The sequence below is a fragment of the Rana temporaria genome, chromosome 2 (genome assembly GCF_905171775.1).
Source record: "Rana temporaria chromosome 2, aRanTem1.1, whole genome shotgun sequence".
Lineage (NCBI taxonomy): Eukaryota > Metazoa > Chordata > Amphibia > Anura > Ranidae > Rana > Rana temporaria.
In genome coordinates, this window is record NC_053490.1 from 475,090,801 (window position 1) to 475,115,182 (window position 24,382).

The window sequence follows — 24,382 nt, forward strand, 5'->3', positions numbered from 1 at the left end:
CCAAGTCTCCGCTTATCATTATTTTTCTTCGCTACTTAATATTTAAGTGTTTAATCTTAAACATATGGATCAATGCTAAACATGTGGCGGGGAAAAACAATGATTTGGCGGATTCATTATCTCAATTACAGATGGACCATTTTTTTCTGCCTATTACATGCAGCTGGAGTGGAGGTCCCATCCCATCTTTGGGATTTGATTTAAGTCTAATTGCGGATAATATCACAAATTTGGTGGCACCGGCTACCATGGCGGGATATCGGTCAGCCCGGTTTCTATGGTAAGCTTTTCTGGACTCCTTAAGTGAGAAACATAGTGCTTTTTCTGGGGAATTGATACTCTTATTTTTAAATCGTCTATTTCTACAAAATTATTCATGGTCTCCTGTGAATAAAATTATGTCCGGAATCTCTTTCTTTTTTAAACTACAGAACTTACCTTCTTGTTTAAGTTTTTCTCGGTTAAGCAAGCCCTGAAGGGTTATAAGATAGGTAATTTTAGTGTTGATAGGCGGAGGCCTATTACTCCAGATATATAAAAAATACTGTGTGAATCAACAGCTCGAGTGGGATGACATTGTTGTAATGGGTGGGTTTAGTCCCACCTGTCGTCTGGGAAGTGAAAAGTTTTAATTATTTAAGTTACAGCTTGAGCCGTGGTGGCTCAAGCTGCATCCCCTTAGACAAATACTTGGGCGTCAGTACTGGGCCGCATTGTAAGTTATAGACCTTTTTTGGAGAGATGGTTTTCCGTTTAAAGGGTATCCTATATTTATAGATATCACTGATTTAATTTCAGAATATTTTACTCCTGATGATTGGCATCAGCCATGAAACGTGCGTCGAGTATACATCGATCTGATACGCAGACAAGTTTGGCTCATCATGAGCAATTTCTTTTGTTTATTATGGATGGATGGATGAGTGTTTTTATGTAACTGTATTGCTAGCCGTGTTGTATTTTATTTTGTATAATAACTGTATACTCAAACAAGTGTATCATAGTAAATTGTGTCCTGTATCACAGATTGACACTTTTTATGATGTCATTTGTAATTAATAAACTTTTCAATTAATAATATGAATAAGGTATCCATTCAGTGACATGCCTCATATAAAGTATAATTTCTCTCGCTTTTTGGATGTTCAACACAAATGTATACAGTATATGGGCTGTATACTGGCCTGGTAGTAGTCCATGTCATCATGGGCCAAGGCCTGCTATAGTCATCAAACAAAAAATAAAAAAAATAAAATAAAAAAAATAGGTAAAAATGACGACTGAAGTTATGGAATGAAAAAGAAGACTTGAACATTTCTGAGACAGTAAGGTCAATTTACTAAAATATTTGAAAATGTTTGCACAATAAATTGTGTGAATATTCAGTTAATTGTCCAATCATATGCAGATGAAATAGATAAACTTGGATTTTTCTTTTTACATGATCGGATAACTGAACTGAAGTGAATTTTTTTATACAATTTATTGGATGAGCATTCTCAACTAAAGAAAACCGCCTCAGTATGACAGATTTCTGAGATAATAACAAGATTTCTGATATATGAAGGGTAATTTAATTTAAATGTTCACATATTAAAATGTGTTAAGATTCAAGAACACATATATAAAATAAGACTTTGAATATAGCATTAAGAAAATACAGACACCGATATTAACTATATAACATTTTTAATAATGGGCCAGATAATATTTACAGAGACATTATAAAAACAGGTTTTCAAGTATGTACAAAGAATTATGGTTCATACTAGACCATGGTAACATCTGGAGTATGGCATTAACAAAAAGTCTTAAGAGTCACTACCGTCCACAGCATGGATCTTCAAACTACGGCCCTCCAGTTGTTCAGGAACTACAATTCCCATCATGTCTAATCATGTCTGTGAATGTCAGTGTGTTACAATGACTCATGGGATGTGCAGTTCTACAACAGCTGGAGGGCCGTAGTTTGAGGATCCCTGGTCCACAGCATCCTTCTGCTATCCCTTACAGGTCTCACAACCCACAGCTGCGCTGGAACTCTCGGCACTTAAATGCGTCTGTCCTCACTCTCTCTCCATCCCCCTCCCGAGCTGAACCACTGATCCAATTTATATCACACAGGACAAGTGGGCCAAGAAACCAGACATGGCATTAACTCTCACCCTCCCAACCAGAACAGCACCCAACTATCTGTTATCAGCCTGCCCACATATATGGCTAGCTTAATTGAAATGACATCCAGTTTTTGAAAACAGTAATGCCGCGAACACACGATCGGTTCGTCTGATGAAAATGGTCTGATGGACCGTTTTCATCAGACAAACCGATCGTGTGTGGTGGGCCCCATCGGTTATTTATCCATCGGTGAAAAAACTAGGAACTTGTTTTAAAATTATCTGATGGTTAAAAAACCAATAGAAAAAAACGATCGTCTGTGGGCACGTCCATCGGTTAAAAATCCACACATGCTCAGAATCAAGTCGACGCATGCTTGGAAGCATTGAACTTAATTTTTCTCAGCATGTCGTTGTGTTTTACGTCACAGCGTTATGACACGATCGTTTTTTTAACTGATGGTGTGTAGGCACGACTGATGAAAGTCAGCTTCATCGGATATCTGATGAAAAAAATCCATCAGACCGTTTTCATCGGATGAACCGATCGCGTGTACAGGGCATTAGAAAATGAAACATGTTAATTCTTGATGAGTAATTTTCTTATATTGTTAGAAAACATTTTTTTCTACTCTTTCTCTTCAATATTACAGATTTAATTCTCTTGACTCACCTTCTTATTTGTTAAAATGAACAGTTACATAGGCTCACTCTATACTTTCACTTGGATATATTATTACTTTAATACAAGTGGTATGTGGTGGCTAATCAGAAAGCATTCTTGTCTTGCAGTGTTGTGGTCATTTGTTCGATTACTACCTGGTAATCCATCTGCATTGAGTTATATGCTCTTAAACGATGGCCCTAGCGCATGTGTTTGTGTGTCTACTGGAATGTTATAGATACATGGTGTGAACATATTTAGAGAAGAGGAGGAACCAGAAGCACTGGTGGAGGACCCCAGAAGAAAAGAATCGTGGCTGCAGGACCCCAGAAGAAAAGAATCGTGGCTGCTCTGTGCAAAAACCATTGCACAGAGGAGGTAAGTATGACATGTTTATTATTTTATAAAAAATAAAAAGAGAAACCTTTAGTATCACTTTAATGGTGGAATGTAAGCTTTATTTACATTTTTTAGAATTCAGAGCTCAGATGTTCTTTAGATGTTCATGGCGTGTCTATAAGATTCAACCCGAGCAAAACAAATTCTGGATTTTTGCATGAATGATCTATAAAATGTGCTTCAACTTTCAATAATGAAAAACAGTCAACATGTTGCAGTACATACCTATTCCAGAGGACTTTATATATTAGGCCTCGTACACACGACTGGACATGTCCGCTGAAACTGGTCTGGTTAGTACGTCTAACCAGCGGACCAAAAACCTGCGCATGCGTCGAATTGATTTGACGCATGCGTGGAAGCATTGAACTTGCGCGATAGAGAACGTCGGTGTCGTCTACGTCACCGCGTTCTCTGTCCGCGGGGATTTCGGTTTGATGGTGTCCGAGCGGACATGTCCGATGAAAACGGTCCGCGGACCGTTTTCATCGGACATGTCCTGTGGTGTGTACGAGGCCTAAGCCTCCATGGTGTTTGGTAAAACACTGTATTGCCCTACTCTCTGCTATTAATACTGCTGATAGGACTTGATAGAGACCCTGTTGATAGAGAGCAGACGTCCCAGCCAAACTATCAGAAGCCAATCAAGAGGGCCCCTGAATATTTAATGTTAGACAATTTGTGGTCTGTATACGTAACAAACAAAAGAGAAAAAGCTTTAATTGAATGAATATGATTTTGTATTAACTTTGAATAGTTACAACATAACAAAAGGGAAACAGAAATGGCGTTCATTGTAGGTTTCCACACTGGAAGCCAATATAAATAGAATTGCCTGTCTCTACCCAGGTTAAGGCGACCACCTGAATGTTCAAAACCCATGCTAGAACAATGTTCTTGAGACAGGTAAGACAAAAGTTGTACTTTTTGGTCAACATATAGAATTATGGCTAGTGATAATGCATGCATACTTGCATGCAAACATCAAAACTTCATCTCATCTCACCAAATGAAAAATCCTTGGGAGTCTAAAGTCTTTATTGTTAAAGCAAGGCAAAAGCTCCCCGAACAGGTCTTCTTCAGGGCTGAGTAAAATGGCAGAATGTTAAAAGGATCAAATGTAGATCCCTGTACACACAGGCAGAATATTGGGCGGCATCAGCCGATTCAATAGAAACTGGACAACCTTCGGCCCCATGTGTACGGCTCCCTGGTTTTACAACAGCCGGCCAAATGTCTGTCAAAGAGGCATGACCGAAAAAGGTCTGCTGATCGGCATTCGTTATACCAGGGGGTGGGGGCTCCCCTGTCAAAACACAATAGCAGCTCAGCAGGGAGACCACTGTACTAACATCAAATTGAATTGAATTAGGGAGAAAAACCTTTTGTGATGCAGCTGCACCCCAGAGCCCCCATTTTACTTACCTGAACCCAATATTTTCAGTGACGGGGACAAGCACAGCAGCTCCAGCCGCTGTCTCGGATCCTCATTGGATATATTGATAGCAGCAGGAGCCATTTGCTCCTGCTGCTGTCAATCAAATCCAGTGACACGGGAGCCCAGGGGCGGGGCCGAGTGCTGCTGTCTGTGTCAATGGATGCAGCAGCAGGACTCGGGAGCGCACCCGCACGAGAAGAGGAGGAACCAGGAGCACCACAGAGGAACCCCAGACGAGGTGGATCAGGGTCAGTAAGTAAGTATAGACATGTTTGTTTGTTTTTTTAAAACCATTACAATCACTTTAGGACCACCCTTCATGACCAGGCCATTTTTTGTGATACAGCACTGCGTTAATTTAATTGACAATTGCGCGGCAGTGCGACGCTGTACACAAATAAAATTGATGTCCCTTTTTTCCCACAAATAGCGCTTTCTTTTGGTGGTATTTGATGATCTCTGCAGGTTTTGTTTTCGTAATTTAAACAAAAAAAAGACAGACCATTTCGAAAACAAAACAATTTTTTTTTACTTTATGCTATAAAACATATCCAATAAAAAAATGGAAAAATAAATCACATTTTTTAATCAATTTAGGCTAATATGTATTCTTCCATATATTTTTGTTAAAAAAAAAAAAAATCCTAATAGCGTATATTCATTGGTTTGCACAAAAGTTATAGCATCTACAAACCTGGACTGAAGGAAGACTGAAAGATCTCTATCTTCCTCCCTCACAGAATGGCAATCTGCCTTTTTTACATAGGCAGACCGCCATTCTACCTCTTCTGTGAACGATCCGTGGGTCCCGGCGGCCATCGGACCCGCTGATTGGCTCTCGCTGTGTCCAATCACAGTGGGAGTGGGTCGCCGGCGAGGCGCGCACCTCAGACCCACTGTACGAAATCACCTGCCTGTACGTGATTTCACACAGGAGGGCTGCCCTGCCGCAGTATATCTGCGTGGGGCGGTCCTTAAGTGGTTAAATCATTTTAAATATATACGACAATGTTCAATTTTGTTTATGCTGCTATGGCCTAGATCAGTGTTTCTCAAACTTTGTTCAGTCAAGGCACCCTTTAAAATTATGGATAGTCTTGAGACGCCCCATTCTAAAATGTAAAAACTATTCTAATAGTTTTATATAACACAGCAATACATGTAGGACACCCAACATTAAAGGTGATCTATTCTTCCAAAGCAAATACACTTTTACAAACTGGTACTGACTAGTATTCCAGTGTTTCTCTTCTCCCTCAGTTTTTCTCCATCACTCAGCTAATGAGACCCCAAAGTAGATGGAGAGAGGTAAGGGAGTGTCAAACAATGCTATGCAGGCAACTGACATCCTCCTTATCAACTGATGATGTCATTGGTCGTTAGGAGGTTGGCATGGTGTACAATGAAAACCTGTGGCTTTGTGTAACCAGAAGACAAGTTTCATCCACCCACTGGCTTGTATACAATTTTAGGGCAATATGTAGGCATTCTGCCAAGGCACCTCTGAAGAAACCTCAAGGCACCCTGGTTGAAAAAGGCTGCCATGGATGAATAAGGCTCCATTCACATCTAGGTGGACAAAATCGCGGCGTTTTGTCCCACGAATTGGGGCGGCAAATAGCGGTGTTTTGTACCGCGATTTGCGGCGACAAAACGCCGCGATTGTCCGCCTAGATGTGCCCCTAGGATGTGCCCCTAGGATGTGCCCCTCTATGGAGATGGTCCCCGAACGCTGAAAGCCGCCTGAAAAAAAGGTCCGGGACCTTTTTTCAGGCGGCAGGCATCCGGCGTTCGGCGTGGAGATGTGAACCATCTCCATAGAGGGCAATGTGTTTCCAGCCCTCTGGCGGCAGCGGCGTCACACTACAGGCGACAAAACGCCTAGGTGTGAATGGGGAGTAACAGTTGACATTTTATGAGCCATTACTGCAGAAATCCAGAATATTCCTCAGGGTTAGCAAACTTGTTTATATTGCAGCGCAATGTTATTTGCCGATTCTGAGATCAGCATTAGTAATTTTGAATTCGCCATTGTCTGGGCGTTTAGTTAATTTATATTTGTGTTTAAACAGCCCTAGAAATGATTTCTCCTTGTGAACAGTTCCAGATACTTCCACAGTTAGTATGCCATGGTCGTTAAGATAGCTCCTTATTCCCCCATGAGTATTATAGTTAAATGTTAGTCTTGCATGTCTTATGAAATCTGAAAAGATCCAGCTAGCCATATCAGCTCCTTCACCTTGTATGTTTTTACGTTCACCTATAGTACAGATACAGTGGATAGTTACATTCTCATAGAAAACTGTAGCTGCCCAATCGGTTATAATTGTCATATGTTTAAGTTGAGGAAGCTTATCATCATAAAACCAGCGACAGAACTCCTCTCCAATATCTTCCTGCTCCTGCTTGACCTGCAAACAATGATAGCATTTAGTCCAATAAAACCTATGATCTCTGGGCACATCATACATTTGTGGTCTCTCTTTGTGTCTTGCAGCAGATTAAATCCACTTCAGCATTTTATACTCTCATAAGTATAGAGCCACCATGGTTTACACTTTACACCATTTAAATATTTAGCATTATTTTTACCTAATGATTCAGAAAGAAGATTTAAGCCCAACTGAACCTTCAGTTTAAATCAGCTACTGTAAATACATTCTAGGTAATGTTGTATAGTGTGTTCCTCTTAAAGTTATACTAAAGGCAATGGGGTTGATTTACTAAAGGCAAATTCACTGTGCACTACAAGTGGACTTTGAAGTGCAGTCACTGAAGATATGAAACAAGGGGAAGCTCTGCTGATTTCTATCATCCAATCATGTGCAAGTAAAAATGCTTTGTTTTAATGTCCTTGCATGTCCCCCTCAGATCTTTAGCGACTGCACTTATAGCGCACAGTGGATTTGTCTTTATTAAATAACCCTTAATGTCTCTTTTGCAATAAAGTACACTTACCTGCCTGTTCGCAACCCTCTGTGAAATGTACACTGAGCTGCACATGAGTGATGTCATCCTGCACTAGCTAATCAAAACAGTAGAGGATTGGCATCCAGAAGAACTGGATTAAGATCATTTAAGATCATCTGCTTTAAGATCATTTAGAGTTCACTGACAGGTGCATTTGATCTACAATCTACTGTGCAGTTGCAAACCAAAGAAAAGATCCCACATGTGGTGGAGGCTAGAAGGCAAAATAGGGAGACAAAAGTGTAGGGACCCTGTCTGAAGGTAGTGTCCCTAATTTTTTTGTGTTGTCCTTAACCACCTGCCAGTCACTCACAGTAATCAGTTAAAAAATATTCACCAGCACACCACGGATCGCAGACAGCGTCAAAAAATTTAATACAAATAAGGCATTACAAAAAAGTGCAACGTTTCGAGGCCACGCAGGACCTCTTCGTGGCCTTCGTCAGGCAAGTAATTATACTGCGAGTGGGCGGCAGGTACAGGCACAGTCTTGTATAAGTATGTCGGCTCTGCATGGGTGCTCCTGTGACTGATGTGTCCACTGGACACAGCAAAATAATGTTACCAGTACCCAACCGCTATGAGAGGCCGGGGTATCATGTGATCGCTAGGACCAATAACATGCTTACTAAGTAAACACAACAGTTATGAATGGTTCCCATTACTTAGTGTTGTGAAGCTGTAATTGGCTCACAGCTATCACATGGTACCCGGCTACCCGCACCATGTGATTACCTGTAGCAAATCACAGCATGTTAACAGTAACTAAGCTGTCATGAATGTTAACCCATTCATGACAGCTAAAATGTTTTGCTTATAACTGTGAACTTTAACCCCCCAAAGCACCCCCCCATGTGGAGGGCCTGTTATGGTTCAAAGAGGGGGGCGCTCGCTTATCCCCCCCCCTTTCCTGACCTGCAAGGCTGCATGCTCGGATAAGGGTCTGGTATGGATTTTGGGGGACTCAATGCCATTTTGTTTTTCAAATTTTGGTGTGGGGTTCCCCTTGAAATCCATACCAGACCTAAGGGTCTGGTAAGGATTTTGGGGTGACCCCATTCTGTTTTTTTTTTTTTTACATTTTAGCATAGGGATTGCCTTCAAATCCATACCAGATCCGAAGGGCATGGTATGGATTGGGGGGGGGGGGGGGCTTTTAAACATTTTTTTACTAGCCCATTATGTGACACTTACCTGCAAATAGAGCCCGCGCTGTCCCCTGTGCAGGCTGCGTCCATCTTCGCATCTCTTTGTTCCAGGGCTGTGACTGACCAGAGCCGCGTGACATCACTCCCGTGCATGCGCGCGAGAGCCATCAGTCACTGCACACGTTGGGGAAGAAACGGCACAGACAGACAAAAGGGTTTACAACCACTTTAAATTCTGCTGAAAGCAAGGAATCTGGCAGCATGGCTGTTAAGGATGCGGCGGCCGAATGTCCACCCACTTCTTATTAACGTATGCTAATCCAAATTAAGTGACACGAATGCCAAATATACAAAATTAATTTGGAAAACATTATTGAATGCATGCAAAAAATTATTCTTCACTTAACAAATGGATCCAAAAATTAAACAAAACTTTACGATGTGTAACAAGGCACAGACACTGTTTAAAACATGAACATGTGCAAATGCCCGAATTATACAATATTAGAGCATTCCCCAAAAAAAAAAAAACACAATTCTGCACCCATCAATCTGCTTAATATATGTGTATATGTTAATCAAGCCAGTTTACAGAAAACCTCTGTTTATGTTAATAAAATATTGTAGTCTGCAATATTAAGGTGAAACAAAAAAAAGAAAGTGTGTTATGTCTTACCGCTGAATGTCCTGAAAGTTTGTATTCAGTCTTAACCATACCAACCCGAAAAGTTTGGTCTGAATCTGGGTTCTTTCCAAACCCTGGGCTCATCCCTAGTCCAGAGCCAGCTGCAAGAAGAAGAGGATTCGTCCCTTTGATAACTTCCTAGGGTGAAAGCCCAGAGACAAACACTAAGTGAACCATGCCATTCAAATTTGTACACTACCCTTTTGTGAAGTGCAATACACCACAACACACTAACACATAAATGATGTAGTAACAAACTTTACCATGACGTGGAAGTGTGTGTAGCGCCCTGCTCCTGTTGACCAGGCGCTCTCATGTAAATTTAGTGGGTTATCTGATCTGTATATAGTTCAGATTTAATATTTTGGCTAAATTAGCTTCTGCTCCAGCATTGGCTGTGTTGTGTGCAGTTCCACACTGTCGTCTGTAGGTGTCATTGTCACCACAGGCCAGTGGTGGAAGTACAGCAGGCCAAAATGTATTGGGTGTCCTTTGCCCAGAAACAGCCCAGTGTGAGTGTTTTACCGCTGTGCATTCTGGGAGAGGATAATTAAGGGACGGACACCATCTTTCAGTAAGCTCTGACCTCATGGCCCGCCTGGCCTGAGGTATGTGACAACTCCTCTTCCGCCTCAGGGCCTGCTGGCCCGAGGCTACATTACTGCAGGTAGGCCCAGAGGTCTGTCAGAGGTGGTCCTGTGCTGTCTTGCCTGCGGGAGGAAGCCAAGCAATTGAAAGATCCAGGGGAGGACTCATCTTGGAGAGGACCGAGTGGAAGGCTGGTACCTCAAGAAGGGCCTGGTGACTCAGTTGGAGGATGCACCCTAACTAATCTACCTCACAGTACTGCCGGATGGCTTAAAGGACTTTTGGGTACTGTGTAGCTATGTTCGCTTGACAATTACTGATTACCAAATCCTGTGGCAGAGGATTGTTTAAACCAGGGATCCTTAAACTACGGCCCTCCAGCTGTTGTAGAACTACACATCCCATGAGGCATTGTAACACACTCACATTCACAGACATGACTAGGCATGATAGGAATTGTAGTTCCTGAACAACTGGAGGGCTGTAGTTTGAAGACCCATAGTTTAAACCGTCTATCGCTATTATCAAGTCTGTGGCAGAGACTTTTTGTCCGTGCATCATTCCGGCTGCTAGGCCGGTGAGAGAGGCCTATCTGGGTGAGCCAAATCCGCTAGCAAAAAGTGGTATTTGTCTTCTGGATCTAAAGTTCCTCAGTGATCTGCACAAGGTATCTGAACTTTCCCTAACCCTCCATCCCTCCTATCGCTGAAAGTTTGTTAAATAAAAGAGCATTGGAAAAAGACTAAGATATAGACTCTGAGGCCCGGATCCTCAAAGGACTTACGACGGCGTATCGCTACGTCCGAATGAGAGCCGTCGTATCTATGCGCCTGATTCTTAGAATCAGTTACGCATAAATTCGGCTTAGATACGAGCGGTGTAAGTCTGTTACGCCGTTGTATTTTAGTTGCATATTTACGCTGGCCGCTAGGTGGCGCTTCCGTAGATTTCCGCGTTGAATATGCAAATTAGCTAGATACGCCGATTCCCGAACGTACGTGCGCCCGGCAAGATACGTCATTTACGTAAGACATACGCCGGCGTAAAGTTACCCCTCATAAAGCAGGGGTAAGTCATGTTAGGTATGGACGTCGGAAACGTACGAACAGCGTCGTATTTTACGTCGTTTGCGTAAGTCATCCGTGAATGGGGCTGGACGTAAGTTACGTTCACGTAGAAAGCATTGACTATTTGTGGCGTAATTTTGAGAATGCGCACTGGGATACGTTCACGGACGGCGCATGCGCCGTTCGTTAAAAGCATCAATCACGTCGGGTCACTATTCATTACCATACCATAAAACACGCCCACACCAGCCTACTTTGAATTACGCAGGCTTACGCCGGCACAGTTACACTACGATGCCGTAACTTTGGGCGCAAGTTCTTTGTGAATACGGGACCTGCCTCACTAAGTTACGGCGGCATAGCATATCTCAGATACGCTACGCCCGCCTATAGATAGGCGCGTCTACGAGAATATGGGCCTGAATTTCTTGTTACGGTGAACTATGGGAGTGAAGTCAAGACCCAAAACTAATCAGCAGCTCCTACGGGGGTAAGTGCTACATGTAAATAGGCTCTTATATAGCCACTAGGGAGAGTGTTGGCGCGAGAGGGAAAAACAGGTGGTGGACTTACTGGTAATGCAGGGGTCAACAGCAGTGAGATGAGAGGCTTATCTACAAGGGTGGAGGATACACATTTTGCAATCCATGTCACATTGGTGATTGGAGTGGATTTAAATTGGATATCGTTTTCTTTTACCTTTGATATTTTTGGATATACATTGTACTATTTTTTTGTATACACATATATTTTTTGCACAATTGTTTGAACTTTTATCATTTCTTTCTTTCATATTTTCCGATATACATTGGACTATTTTTTTTGTATACACGTATATTTTTTGCACAATTGTTCGCACTTTTATTGTTTCTTTCTTTCATATTTTTGGATATACATTGGATTATATATTTTTTTAACACATTTTTGCACAATTGTTTGCACTTTTATTATATTGTGGAAATAGAATGCATTAAGATAAAAAACCTTCTAACTTTACAAAGCCTTTAAGCAAAATCTCTCCGCTGGGGCAAGGGTGATGGTAAAAATACAAAGCAGAAATTCAGCTGGCAACTCAATAACTCCTTAGTTTTATTCTTTATTTGGCTACATCATATACACAGGATCAGTGCTGACCTGTTTTAGTCAGCACTGAGGTCAGGTGGAGGCAGCCAGGTGGGCTAGCATTGTCTGCAAGTAGTAGAGCTGGGACCAGAAGGCGTTGCAGGATGCAGTTCACTTCAGATGTGCTACTTTTCTAATGCCCCTTTCACACTGGGGTGAGGGTGGCATCGGCGCTATTTTTAGTGGCGCTTTACCATCAATTTCGCTGCGCTATTCGGCCACTAGCAGGGCAGTTTTACCCCTCGCTAGCGGCCAAGAAAGAGGCGCTTTGCTGGCGGTATAGCGGTGGTGCCCCATTCATTTCAATGGGCAGGAGCGGTGGAGAAGTGGTATACACACCTCTACTTCACCGCTCCAAAGATGCGGCTAGCAGGACTTTTTGTACCGTCCTGCCAGCGCACTGCTCCAGTGTGAAAGCTCAAATACTGTTTTCTGTGTCTGGATGCAATTTGAAGACGCTATGTGCCTGGCTGTGCAGCAGTGGGGAACCCTGGCATTTGCAACTCCATAGGGGGTAGTGCTACATAATCTAAATATCAACAAAAATCTTTGGGTAGCTTCAACTTACCTCGATTTGCCTGGCTACATTGTCCATTTTCAGTAAGTTTATTTTGGAACTACTTCCCAAAGCACCACCTAGAAATCAAATATAGAAATTATATAAGGCTAGTCTATTTAACAATGGTTTGCAAAGGAGGGTCAGCACAAAACCAAAAAATCTGATTCACAACCTGTGTCAAGCTTATTTAGCTGAGTATTCAAAAACCATTATTAAATCACATAAACAACAGAAAAAACGCTAAAGGCCCATTCACACCTTTTTGATCTGTTGCTATGCTGACAAGCCACAACAGACTATAAAATGGGACATGCTAACTTTTTTGCAATGCAACACACTACAATGTATGGCAGAGCATTACTGTGTGTTGCAAGGACCATTTGGTACCATTGAAAATTACCAGAACCACAACACACTGCTGAATAGGCATGAATTGGCACCTGTAGTATGAATACATATGTGGGCATCCTGTAGGCTGCTCTTTTGATACTCAATGAGCAGGTTGTTCTGCAAGTTTATTTTCCAGCTACTGTTCTCTATGAGAAAGGTGATATAACACTGTGTGGGAAGCATAAACAAACTGAATGTTTTTCATAAGTTTGTACGATACTTTTGGATAATTAAAATGAATAACCACTGCGCTTGGGCTCTACAAACGCGGCTAGCATATATTGCTGGTGACAATAAACAAGATATAAAAAGGAAGAATGCAGCGCTTACAAATCATAAGTGTTCACAAACACCATAACACAAAATAGCAAAATCATATACCGGTAAGTGAAAGTCCATAAATCCTAGGATACACCCAGGGTGCATAGCCAAATGATCTGCAAGTGAACTAAAGTTCTCCACCAATGCACAAGCACACCTGGCCTCCTACCCCAAGATATAGACCACTAAATTATAGGTGGTCATACAAGCATTCCAATAATCCTCTGGTTTGTCTCCATTCATCAATAATAACATCTGGATGAATCCTGATGGCCCCTCCGGGATATTGGAATGCTTGTATGATCACCTATAATATAGTGGTCCATACCTTGGGGTAGGAGGCCCGGAGTGCTTGTGTATCGATAGAGCGCTTTAGTTCACCTGCAGATCATTTGGCTATGCACCCTGGGCCATATTCTGAGTAACGTTACGATGGAGTATCTCAGGATACTCCATCGTATCTCTCTTTTTTGGCCAGTGTATCTATGCGAGTGATTCTTAGAATCATTTTCGCATAGAAACGCTGAAGATCCGACATGTGTAAGTCACTTACACTGTCGGATCTTAAATGTAATTACTCCGCCGGCCACTAGGTGGCGTTTACGTTCAGGTCTCATTTGTTTATGCAAATGAGCCTGATACGCCGATTCCCGAACGAATTTGCGTTGCGTAACCATCGCTTACGTCGTTTGCGTAGGCGTAAGGTTACCCCTGCTATATGAGGGGTAACCTTACGCCAGTCCCACGTAGGCCATGTTAAGTATGGTGTCGGGTCCGCGTCGTGTTTTCCCGTCGGGTACGTCGTTTTACTAAGTCGTTCTTGAATACGACTTTACGTCAATGACGCACACGTCGGCGTCATTGACGTTTTACTCCGAGAACTGGAGCATGCGCACTGGGCTATTTTAAGCCCGGCGCATGCGCAGTTCGTTAGAATCGGGGGCGCGCTTAATTTAAATAGAAGCCGCCCCCTTGGATATACGCGGGGATACGCCGGGCCAATTACACTCCGCCGCCCCAAACTACGGAGCAAGTGTTTGGGGAATACAGCACTTGCTCCTGTAGGTTGGGGCGGCTTACGCGCCGCCCGCCTACTTTATTTAAGAATATGGCCCCCTGGGTGTATCCTAGGATTTATGGACTTTCACTTATATGATTTTGTGAACACTTTTTAAACGCTGCATTCTTCCTATTTACACTTTTGGATAATTGTTAATAGTTGCTACTTTCCTGATGACAAAAACATTTTCTTTTGTGAAATGCATTACTGTAGTTTAATAAGAGCAACCAATATATCACATATCTGTATACATATACCGTACATATCTGAAGCAGTCAACATAAACAAATTATAAGAAAAATTACTCTTCACCACATCCAATTTTTTTTCTTAGAACATGTCTTATACTGTACTGCAAAAGCCAGCAAGCATGCATCACGTTTCCCATATTAACAGCTATGGGCAAACCAGTGGCAATGAAGCCAACCCATGAAAATGCCTTTTTGTGGAGTTCACTTTTGCTTTAACACGCCATGATGGGGAATCAGGGACTTTAGAGCCATTTCCAGGATCACTGCTTGGTCTTATCGAAGAAATATAAAACTCATTGCCACCCTAATTTGTAAAATTTGATTTAAGTTTACCACCATCCAAAATTCAGGATCAACTCAACGTTACCCCTTTCTTATATTGAGTATTCAATGCTTCATCTCTGTCAAATTTTTCTGTGTTTAATTTTGGGAGATTACTTCTAGTTGTCTGTGTGTTTGACAGGTTTTAGACAGAATAGATAGTGACGGAAAATCGACCTGTTAATTGTGCGTTCGATGGACATCAGACAGAACAGAAAGTAAGGGAAAATCTCTGTGTGGGGACACAAAAACACATTTCCTAGTATAGTGAGCAAGCAAGGTTTGGCCATGATTTTATTACAATCCGTTTCCCTATGAGGAATATTTTTTTTTCACTTCCTGTCTTGGCAATGAGTATCAGGCAGAAGAGGAAGTAAGGTAAAATTGTATTAATAGGGAATTTAAAAATCAGGTAGTGCTTAGATATTCCAACTAAAGAAATATTTTGGGGAAAGTTGGGTGATAAAAGCACTTTGTAGTTAACCAAACTGCACGGACCTGGCACTTTATTAAATCTTCTGCATCTTCCTTCCACTTTGTACAGTGGCCCTTTAAAATAATTACATATTGTTGCTTTGCAGTCTGAAATGAAGATAAACACAGTTTTTGTTTTATCCAGCTGTATTTAAGTGCAACTTATAAGTTGTAAAAAAGATTACTTGTAAACTCAATCAGGTGTAGCTAATCACCTGCTCAATGACACGCAAAACCATTTAACTTTCAACTATGATCATTTTGATTAGCTCAGCATGAAAAGAGCTTTCCTGGAGTAAACAATCAACTATGTGTGGCAAGGCACTGTCAAAAGATCTCCAGAAAAAAAGTTGTGGACAGGCACAAGTTAGGAGATAGATAAAAAAATATTTCAAAGGCTTTATCAATGCCTAGAAGCAGAGTGAAGTCTATTATTGAGAAGTGGAAGGCATTTGGTACAACACAGACCCTCCCTGGATCAGGTCGTCGCTCAAAACTGGATGAAAAAGCCAGAAGGAAACTGGTCAGAGAGGCTACCAAGAGGCCTACAGCAACTCTGAAGCTGTTGCAGAAACGTATAACAAAGAGTGGTCATTGTGTGCATGTGACAACAATATCACAAATTCTTCAAAAAAGTGGCTTGTATGGGAGGGTTACAAGAAAAAAGCCACTCCTCAAGAAAGGCCACATGCTGGTGAGCAGTGGGAGGAGGCCCTACAGGCGGTACTAGTCTGCTCTCTGAATATGTCCCATAAAGTGTCGCAATTGTACTTATTGTTGAGGGTGAATTACACCCCCCATAGGCTGTTTGCTATGGGGCTGCGGCCCACCCCACTATGCACCAGGTGTAAAAGGGATCACGGTGACTTGATCCACCTGCTGTGGAGATGCCCAAAGCTTCACCCATATTGGAAGGGGGTAGTGGACACCATTAACAGGGTGTTCCAGGTCTCATTGCCTACAGATCCAAAACAATGTTTACTCCTTATACTGGAAGAGTTGGAATGGGAAGAGGGCACTAGAGTGGCAGCAATTAGGTCTCTATTTTTGTCTCGCAAGCTTATAATGTCTCATTGGATATCGGAGGAGCCTCCTAGTCTGAAGGAATGGATTAATACAATGGGGGATATGCTCCGGAAGGAGAAAGTGATATACCAACATAGGGGGTGCGCCCAGAAGTTTGAGAAGCTTTCGGGATCGTGGCTGGATGTACCGGGCTTCGCCCCAGTGGACCTGGTCACGGGTAGATTGCTAGGCCTGGATACTTGAATTTGATGTTTGTAATGCAATTGGGCCCCATCTGCGGGATCTGGTAACCCTTCACGGTGGGGGGTGGAGGCTGGGCAGGGCAGGGCCGGGACTGGCTAATGACATGTGTGTAGGTGGTGCAGTATTTTGGTTTATTTTGTTTGAATTTGTATCAGACTGTTTATGTAGCCTCGATGTATGCTTTCTACTTGTGCTTCAATAAACTTTTTTTATGGATAAAAAAGAAAAAAAAAAAAAAAGAAAGCAGTCATGAGCTTTACCAAAATGCATCTTGAAGATTTCACATGGCCACATGGAAAAGGTGTTATGGTCAAATGAGACTAAAATGTAATTATTTGGCCTCAACACCAAACAATATGCTTGGCGGAAATCCAATACAGCTCACCATCAAAATGACACCATTCCTACAGTAAAGCATGGAGGTGGTAAAATCCTGTTATGGGGATGTTTCTCTGCACCAGGGACTGGAGCACTTGTGAGGATAGAAGGAAAAAAATGGATGGGGCAAAATACCATCAAATTCTTAAAGGAAAATAATCTGCTGCTCTTTGACAGAAAATTGTGAATGAGAAGAAGGTTTACCTCTCAACATTACAATGACCCAAATGACCACACAGTGGTTGAAGGAGAAAAGGGTAAATGTCTTTGCATGGCCTAGTCAGAGCCCAGACTTAAACCCCATTAAAATCTGTAGAATTACTTGAAGACTGCAGTCCACAAATGGTTACCATCAAACTTAACTGAACTAAAGCAAATCTGCAAGGAAGAGTGGGCAAATATTGTAAAGTCTAGGGGGCAGATCCTCGTAGAATTGCATGGGCGCAGCGTATGGGAGATACGCTACGCCGCTGTAACTTACTTTTTGAAGCTTCGAATCCACAAAGAATTTGTGCCGTAAGTTACGGCAGCGTAGTCTATCTCTCGCGGCGTAATGGCGCGCAATTCAAATGCGGCGAGTAGGGGGCGTGTTTCATTTATATGAAGCGCGCCCCCGCGCCGAACGAACTACGCATGCGCCGTCCCTAAATTTCCCACCGTGCATTGCGCTAAATGACGTTGCAAGGACATCATTGTTTTGACGTGGACGTAAATTACGTCCAGCCCGATTCACGGACGACTTACGCAAACTAAATAATTTTTTTTAAATTATACGCGGGAACGACGGCCATACTTAACATTGCGTACGCCACCAGATAGCAGCTTTAACTATACACCGAAAAAAGCCGACTAGAGACGACGTAAAAGAATGCGACGGCCGCTCGTACGTTCGTGGATCGTCGGAAATAGCTAATTTGCATACTCGACGTGGAAAATTACGGGAACGCCACCCAGCGGACGCCGAAGAATTGCATCTAAGATCCGAAGGCGTACGAAGACGTATGCCTGTCGGATCTAACCCAGATGCCGTCGTATCTTGTTTTGAGGATTCAAAACAAAGATACGACGCAGGAAATTTGAAAGTACGCCGGCGTATCAGTAGATACGCCGGCGTACTCTCTTTGTGGATCTGCCCCTAGATGTGCAAAGTTAGTAGAGACATATCCCAACAGACTAAAGGCTATAACTAAAGCAAAAGGTGATTCAACAAAATACCAACACAAGGGGTAATCCTTTTTCCTTTTTCTAAATGATTCTGTTTTTGAATTTCTGGATGTTTTAAGCTGCACTGAGTAAATACAGCTGGATAAAACAAAATGGAGTCGGTCTTCATTTCAGGCTGCAAAGAAACAAAATGTGATTATTTTAAAGGGAGCATAATACAGTAGTCATTCTATACAAAGGACACAGAATCCCCAATATAAGTAAATCAGAGCTAGAAAACCTGTGTTAGAAAACCCAATAGCTATTATCCCTTCAAGAAGAAAATTGTAATACTCACTCATCTTGTCACCTTCAATTCTTGTCTTCAAGGCAGCTGCAGACTAGAAAAATAAATCTAATCAAAAGTGCGCTAAACAAAGATATTGATATCCATCATAGAATAGGGCAAAGCTACCCAATCAAAACACGAACATGTGCAAATGCCAAGAATCACAGAGCATTCCCTATTAAAAACATAATTCTGCGCTGTCACACGGCGCAACTGGGACTGGCCACAGCCTAGCAGTGAAAGTGTCAGGGAAGTAGTGGCCAGTGAGTAGCTGAGGTCCCTGTTTGGTTAAAATTTCTGCTTGGTTTTCTGGGGCCTCATTTTGTGTCTGAAAAGATTTCAAGTCACAACTGGTTCTGAGAGAAAGTGAAGGTGAATCCATTTTAATAAGGACAGCAATTAAAACTTCAAAGCAAAACTGCAGCAAAAATGTCAAGAATAAAATAAATAGCACCTTAAAGCGGGGGTTCACCCTATAAAATAAAAAAAAAAAAAATTTTCTTCTAGCCTAAAATTCGGCATTGTAGCGCGAGCTACAGTATGCCGGTCTTAATTTTTTTATCGCCGTACTCACAGTGTAATCGTACATAGTAGATTCCGACTGCCCACGGGGAATGGGCGTTCCAATCCAGACGGAAGGTGATTGACGGCCGGCTCTGGCTCGTCACGCTTCTCCGGAAATAGCCGAAATCGGCTTGGCTCTTAACGACGCCTGCGCATAGTCTGTGCGCAGGCGCCGTGAAGAGCCGAAACCTACTCCGGCTGTCTTCGGGGAGCGTGACGTGCCAGAGCCGGCCGTCAATCACCCTCCCTCTTGAAAGGAACGCCCATTCCCCGCGGGCAGTCAGAATCTACTATGTACGATTACACTGTGAGTACGGGGATAAACTATCCCCTAAACTACTATGCCGAATTGTATGCTAAAATGTTGTTCTGCAGGGTGAACCACCGCTTTAACAGTTAAAATAATGCAATTTACCGCAACATTCTGCTTCCCACCTGAGATTTCCCTTGTGGTCCTCGATCTGATGGTCCGTGTCATTCAAACCACTTTCTCTAAGCTCAGGTTGTCCTGGGCCTGTCCCCAGCCTGTGACTGGACAGTGAAAAGAGAAGCAGCACAGTAATGAACTCATGTTTCTGTCGCTCTAATTTCTCTTCCTATCAGCATTCCTCTTTTCAGCCGATAAAATGATTGTCTATACTGAATTGTTGTTCTTCCTGTGCCGCACCAATTCTGTCAAATTCAGGATTACACTGCTTGCAGTTAAAGCGTTTGGTACCCCAACACTTCATATTCCTGATATGTGCCTGTTGTACCATGTACTTGTATGAGAAAGTATCCTGTTCTCTTTGTATTGCTTCCTTTATGTGAAACCCCTTGTGTTCCTGCTAGTCCTCTTGATTTTCTACTAAAAACAGACCACACTAATGCCGCGTACACACGATCGGTCAAACCGATGAGAACGGTCTGATGAACCGTTTTCATCGGACCAAACCGATCGTGTGTGGGCCCCATCGGTTATTTATCCATAGGTTAAAAAAAAGCAATCTTGTTTTAAATTTAACCGATGGATACCTAACCGATAGAACAAAAACGATCGTCTGTAGGCACGTCCATCGGTTAAAAATCGACGCATGCTCAGAATCAAGTCGACGCATGCTTGAAAGCATTGAACTTCATTTTTTTCAGCACGTCGTCGTGTTTTACATCACCGCATTTCTGACACAATCGTTTTTTTAACCGATGGTGTGTAGGCACGACTGACCATCAGTCAGCTTCATCGGTTAACCGATGAAAACGGTCCATCCGATCGTTTTCATCGGATGGACCGATCGTGTGTACAGGGCATAAGCTTTTGAACCATGTGATCGGCTGTGTCAAATCACAAGTCACATGTAAATACGGAACTGCTGTGAATCGGCTCTCTTCGCTTCACACTGTGTGGCGAGGAGTGCCGATTAGTAGGATCTCCTCGCAGGGGAGACCTGGGCAGGTAATCAGGGCCCTTATCATCAGTGCCCTGATTACAGGAAAGCCCCAGCAGTGCCCATTAGTGATGCCAGTCAGTGCAATCTGGCAGTCATGTTCCCCCAGCTGCAGCATACTGCCAGGTTTTCGACAGTGAGGAAGAGGAAGAGGAGGAGGAGGAGGCACATCTCCAAAGAGGAAGGATGCACTCCAGGGGCCAGCTTAAGGGCAGCACACCAACTGCATTACATCGCAGAGCTACGCCTGTGCAGGGCGCTGCTGTGTCTCAACGGTACTGCAAAAGTTCTTTGGTGTGGGCCTTTTTTGAGACATGTGCATCAGATTGCACCATTGCTATTTGCAACATATGTCTCAAGCGTATCTCGCGTGGCCAAAACATCACCCGCTTGGGCACCACATGCTTGACCAGACATATGTTGACCTGCCATGCAGTTCGTTGGCAAGCATACCTGAAAGACCCACACCAAAGAACAAAGCGGACCTCCCCTTGCCCCTCATCAGCAGGGAGCTCCAACCCCACTAGACCCTCAGTCCTCTCTGAAGCCTGCACTGATAGGACTGAAGGTGTAGAAATAGGTGTGTCACAACCTAGTAGTACATGCGGAAAATCTACTGATGGTAGCAGACAAATTTCCCTGCCCCAGCTGCTGCAGCGTCGAAAGAAGTACTCTCCCAGCCATCCACATGCCCAGCGGTTGAATGCTAGCTTAGCGAAATTGCTAGCACTTCAACTGCTACCTTTTCAGTTGGTAGATTCTGCCCCCTTCCGTGAGTTTGTGCATGGTGCGGTACCTCAGTGGCAAGTACCCAAACGCCACTTTTTCTCACGGAAGGCGATTCCCGCTCTCTACCGGCATGTGGAAGGCAATGTCCATGCCTCGCTGGACAGTGCGGTCAGTGGTAAGGTGCATCTTACCGCTGACTCATGGTCCAGCAGGCATGGACAGGGACGTTACCTCTCTTTCACGGCACATTGGGTGACTCTTCTGGCAGCTGGGAAGGACGCAGGGCAATGTACAGTAGTGTTGGAGTTTGTTCCGCCACCACGCCTCCAAAACACTACTACTGGTTGTGACAAACCTCTCTCCCCCCTCCTCTTCTTCTTCCTCTGTGGCCTCTTCCTGTACTGATGTTTCCTCTGAACCAGCCGTGCTCCGTAGGCGTACGAGGGGCTACGCAGGAATGCAGGCAAAGAGATGCCTTGCGGTCCTAGAGCTGGTGTGCTTGGGAGACAGGAGCCACACTGGGGCAGAGGTTCTGTCAGCTCTACAGGGGCAGGCTCAGAGGTGGTTGACGCCACGCCAGCTTAAGCCAGGAATGGTGGTTAGCGACAATGGCACCAACCTCCTCTCTGCCCTGCGACAGGGAAAACTGACCCATGTGCCCTGTTTTGCTCATGTTCTGAATTTGGTGGTGCAGCGGTTCTTGGGCAGGTACCCGGGCTTACAGGATGTCCTGAAGCAGGCCAGGAAAGTCTGTGTGCATTTCCGAAGGTCATACAATGCCACTGCTCGGCTAACAGACCTCCAAAGGGAATACAACCTGCCCAAGAACCGCCTAATCTGTGACATGCCCACCAGATGGAACTCTACATTGGCCATGCTACAGCGGCTGCACACGCAGCAGAGGGCCATCAATGAGTATCTGTGCCAATATGGCAGCAGAACTGGGTTAGGGGAGCTTGGGGTTTTTTCCCCATGCCAGTGGGCCTTGATCAGAGATGCATGCACTGTTCTGTCACCATTTGAGGAGGCCACGAGGATGGTGAGCAGTGACAGTGCATGCATCAGTGAGACTGTCCCTCTTATTCACCTGTTGGAACACACACTACGTGGAATAATGGATAGGGCCCTTGAGGCAGAACAGAGGGAGGAAGAGGAGGACTTCCTTACCTCTCAAGGCCCCCTTTATCCAGACAGTGGTCCTGCATGCCCGCCTAGCACACAGGAAGAGGACGAGGGGGACGAGGTGGAGGAGGAGGATGATTGTATCAGCAGCATGGAGGTGGAGCCTAGCACTCAGCATCAGCAGCAGCAGTCTTCAAGGGATCACTTACAGTCCCAAGGAACCCGTGGACTTTTACGTGGCTGGAATGAGGTGGCTGCGGATCCTGTCGTCCTCAGTGACCCAGAGGACTGTGCCCCGAATGCCTCAGCAAACCTACGCTGCATGGCCTCCCTGATCCTGCAAAGCCTGCGTAAGGATCCCCCCTAAGCTATGGAAGGCTGCCCCCTACTTTCAATACCACCCTACTATCTTACCCATATATTACAATTAGGTGAGAGTGATTGGGACCTTAGTTGTTCCCCCTCTTTTCTATGTTTTCTATAACCTTTACTACCTTATTACTATGGCATTTCTTTCTATTATAGATACCTTCACACTGTGTATCTGCTCCTGATGAGTGTTAAAGTGAACATGAAACGCGTAGAGCCGTTATATGATGATTTGTCACAGTGTATATGTTCAATATCTGCATTTCAATATTCTACTTAATGAACCAATATATTATTACCTTCTTGTTTATATTTTACCACTACAAAGTCGGTTCACATATCTAAGATTTATTACTATGGTTGTTAACCTGAGATAAATATGTACTATCATGTACTCTCTCGCTTTTATGTACTGAGACTCACAATCACTATACATTACCATGTGTGTTATGTTGGACTAATCATGTGCTATTATGTAATATCTAGATTGTTATCATTGAAACCCATGAGTATTACCACACTATCTTATTATGTATATGTAATGCCCTCTTTGTTTTAATAAAACAATTTTTACTATATTTTGAATGAATGAATGAATGAAAAACTTATATAGCGCGGCACATGCGAACTGAATCGCCTCTGGGCGCTTGTTGTTCGTGTCTCATGACATCAAAAGAGCAGAGTTTTGATCTGTCTTCTGAAAGTCAGGTGGTTTTCCTCCAACCGAATGCTGGTTGGTAAATCGTTCCATAGTCTAGGACGTGTATCTTGATCGGTGGACTGCAATCAAGGCTGCTTGAGGCCTGACTGATAGACCATAGATCAAGAGAAAAAGGAGAGAGAGGTTTGTTTGGGACTTTTGAAGGCACTAGTATACAGCAGTATAAAATATATATATAAAAATTTATTTAATAATTATAATAATAATGCACAATGTACAAAACAGCAAAACAATTGGGACAAACCCCACATATCAGATTGATCACAAGACCGTTTTTTCTAATCAGTGGAGTCGTGGTCTCGACCGGTTTCGCAGTATGAACTGCTTCTTCAGGAGAGATGTCTATAGGGTACATATGTAAAATATAAACAACATAGATATAATAATAATAGTAACAAGCAATTATGTACAATAATTTAATGGGAAGATTGCATAAACTCAGTGTTGCGTCTTATAGGAGAGTCAAAGACTACTCACCTTGATTGGCCAAGGTGATCGTGGATTGGCTTAGGCAGTGGCCCCCTAGGGCGCACGTGGGGGATAATAGGAGCGGGCTCTGATGGAGAAGGTTTATAGGTTATTCCTGATGATAAAAGTAATGGAGGATAATTGTGCAGGAAGAAAGAAGGCAGGGGATGGAAGTAGGGAAAAGAAGGGAAAAACAAAACGAAATTGATAGAGTGGAAAAAAGAGGAGAAAGAAAAGGGAAGAAGGAAAAAAGAAAAAAGAAAAAAGAAGAA

General features: G+C 43.2%; 1 protein-coding gene across 1 annotated transcript in view; it reads right to left on the reverse strand.

Moving 5' to 3' along the window:
- Positions 1 to 6,467: 6,467 nt before the first annotated feature.
- Positions 6,468 to 24,382, reverse strand: part of LOC120927822 (uncharacterized protein C3orf38 homolog) — a 32,707-nt gene continuing 14,792 nt past the window's right edge. The window contains exons 4-7 of the mRNA XM_040338744.1: positions 18,723 to 18,765; positions 12,767 to 12,834; positions 9,413 to 9,559; positions 6,468 to 7,029 (exon numbers count right to left, since the gene is read on the reverse strand). Coding sequence (XP_040194678.1) covers positions 6,604 to 7,029; positions 9,413 to 9,559; positions 12,767 to 12,834; positions 18,723 to 18,765 — 684 coding nt within the window. The 3' untranslated portion in view covers positions 6,468 to 6,603. The remainder of the gene's footprint in view (positions 7,030 to 9,412; positions 9,560 to 12,766; positions 12,835 to 18,722; positions 18,766 to 24,382) is intronic.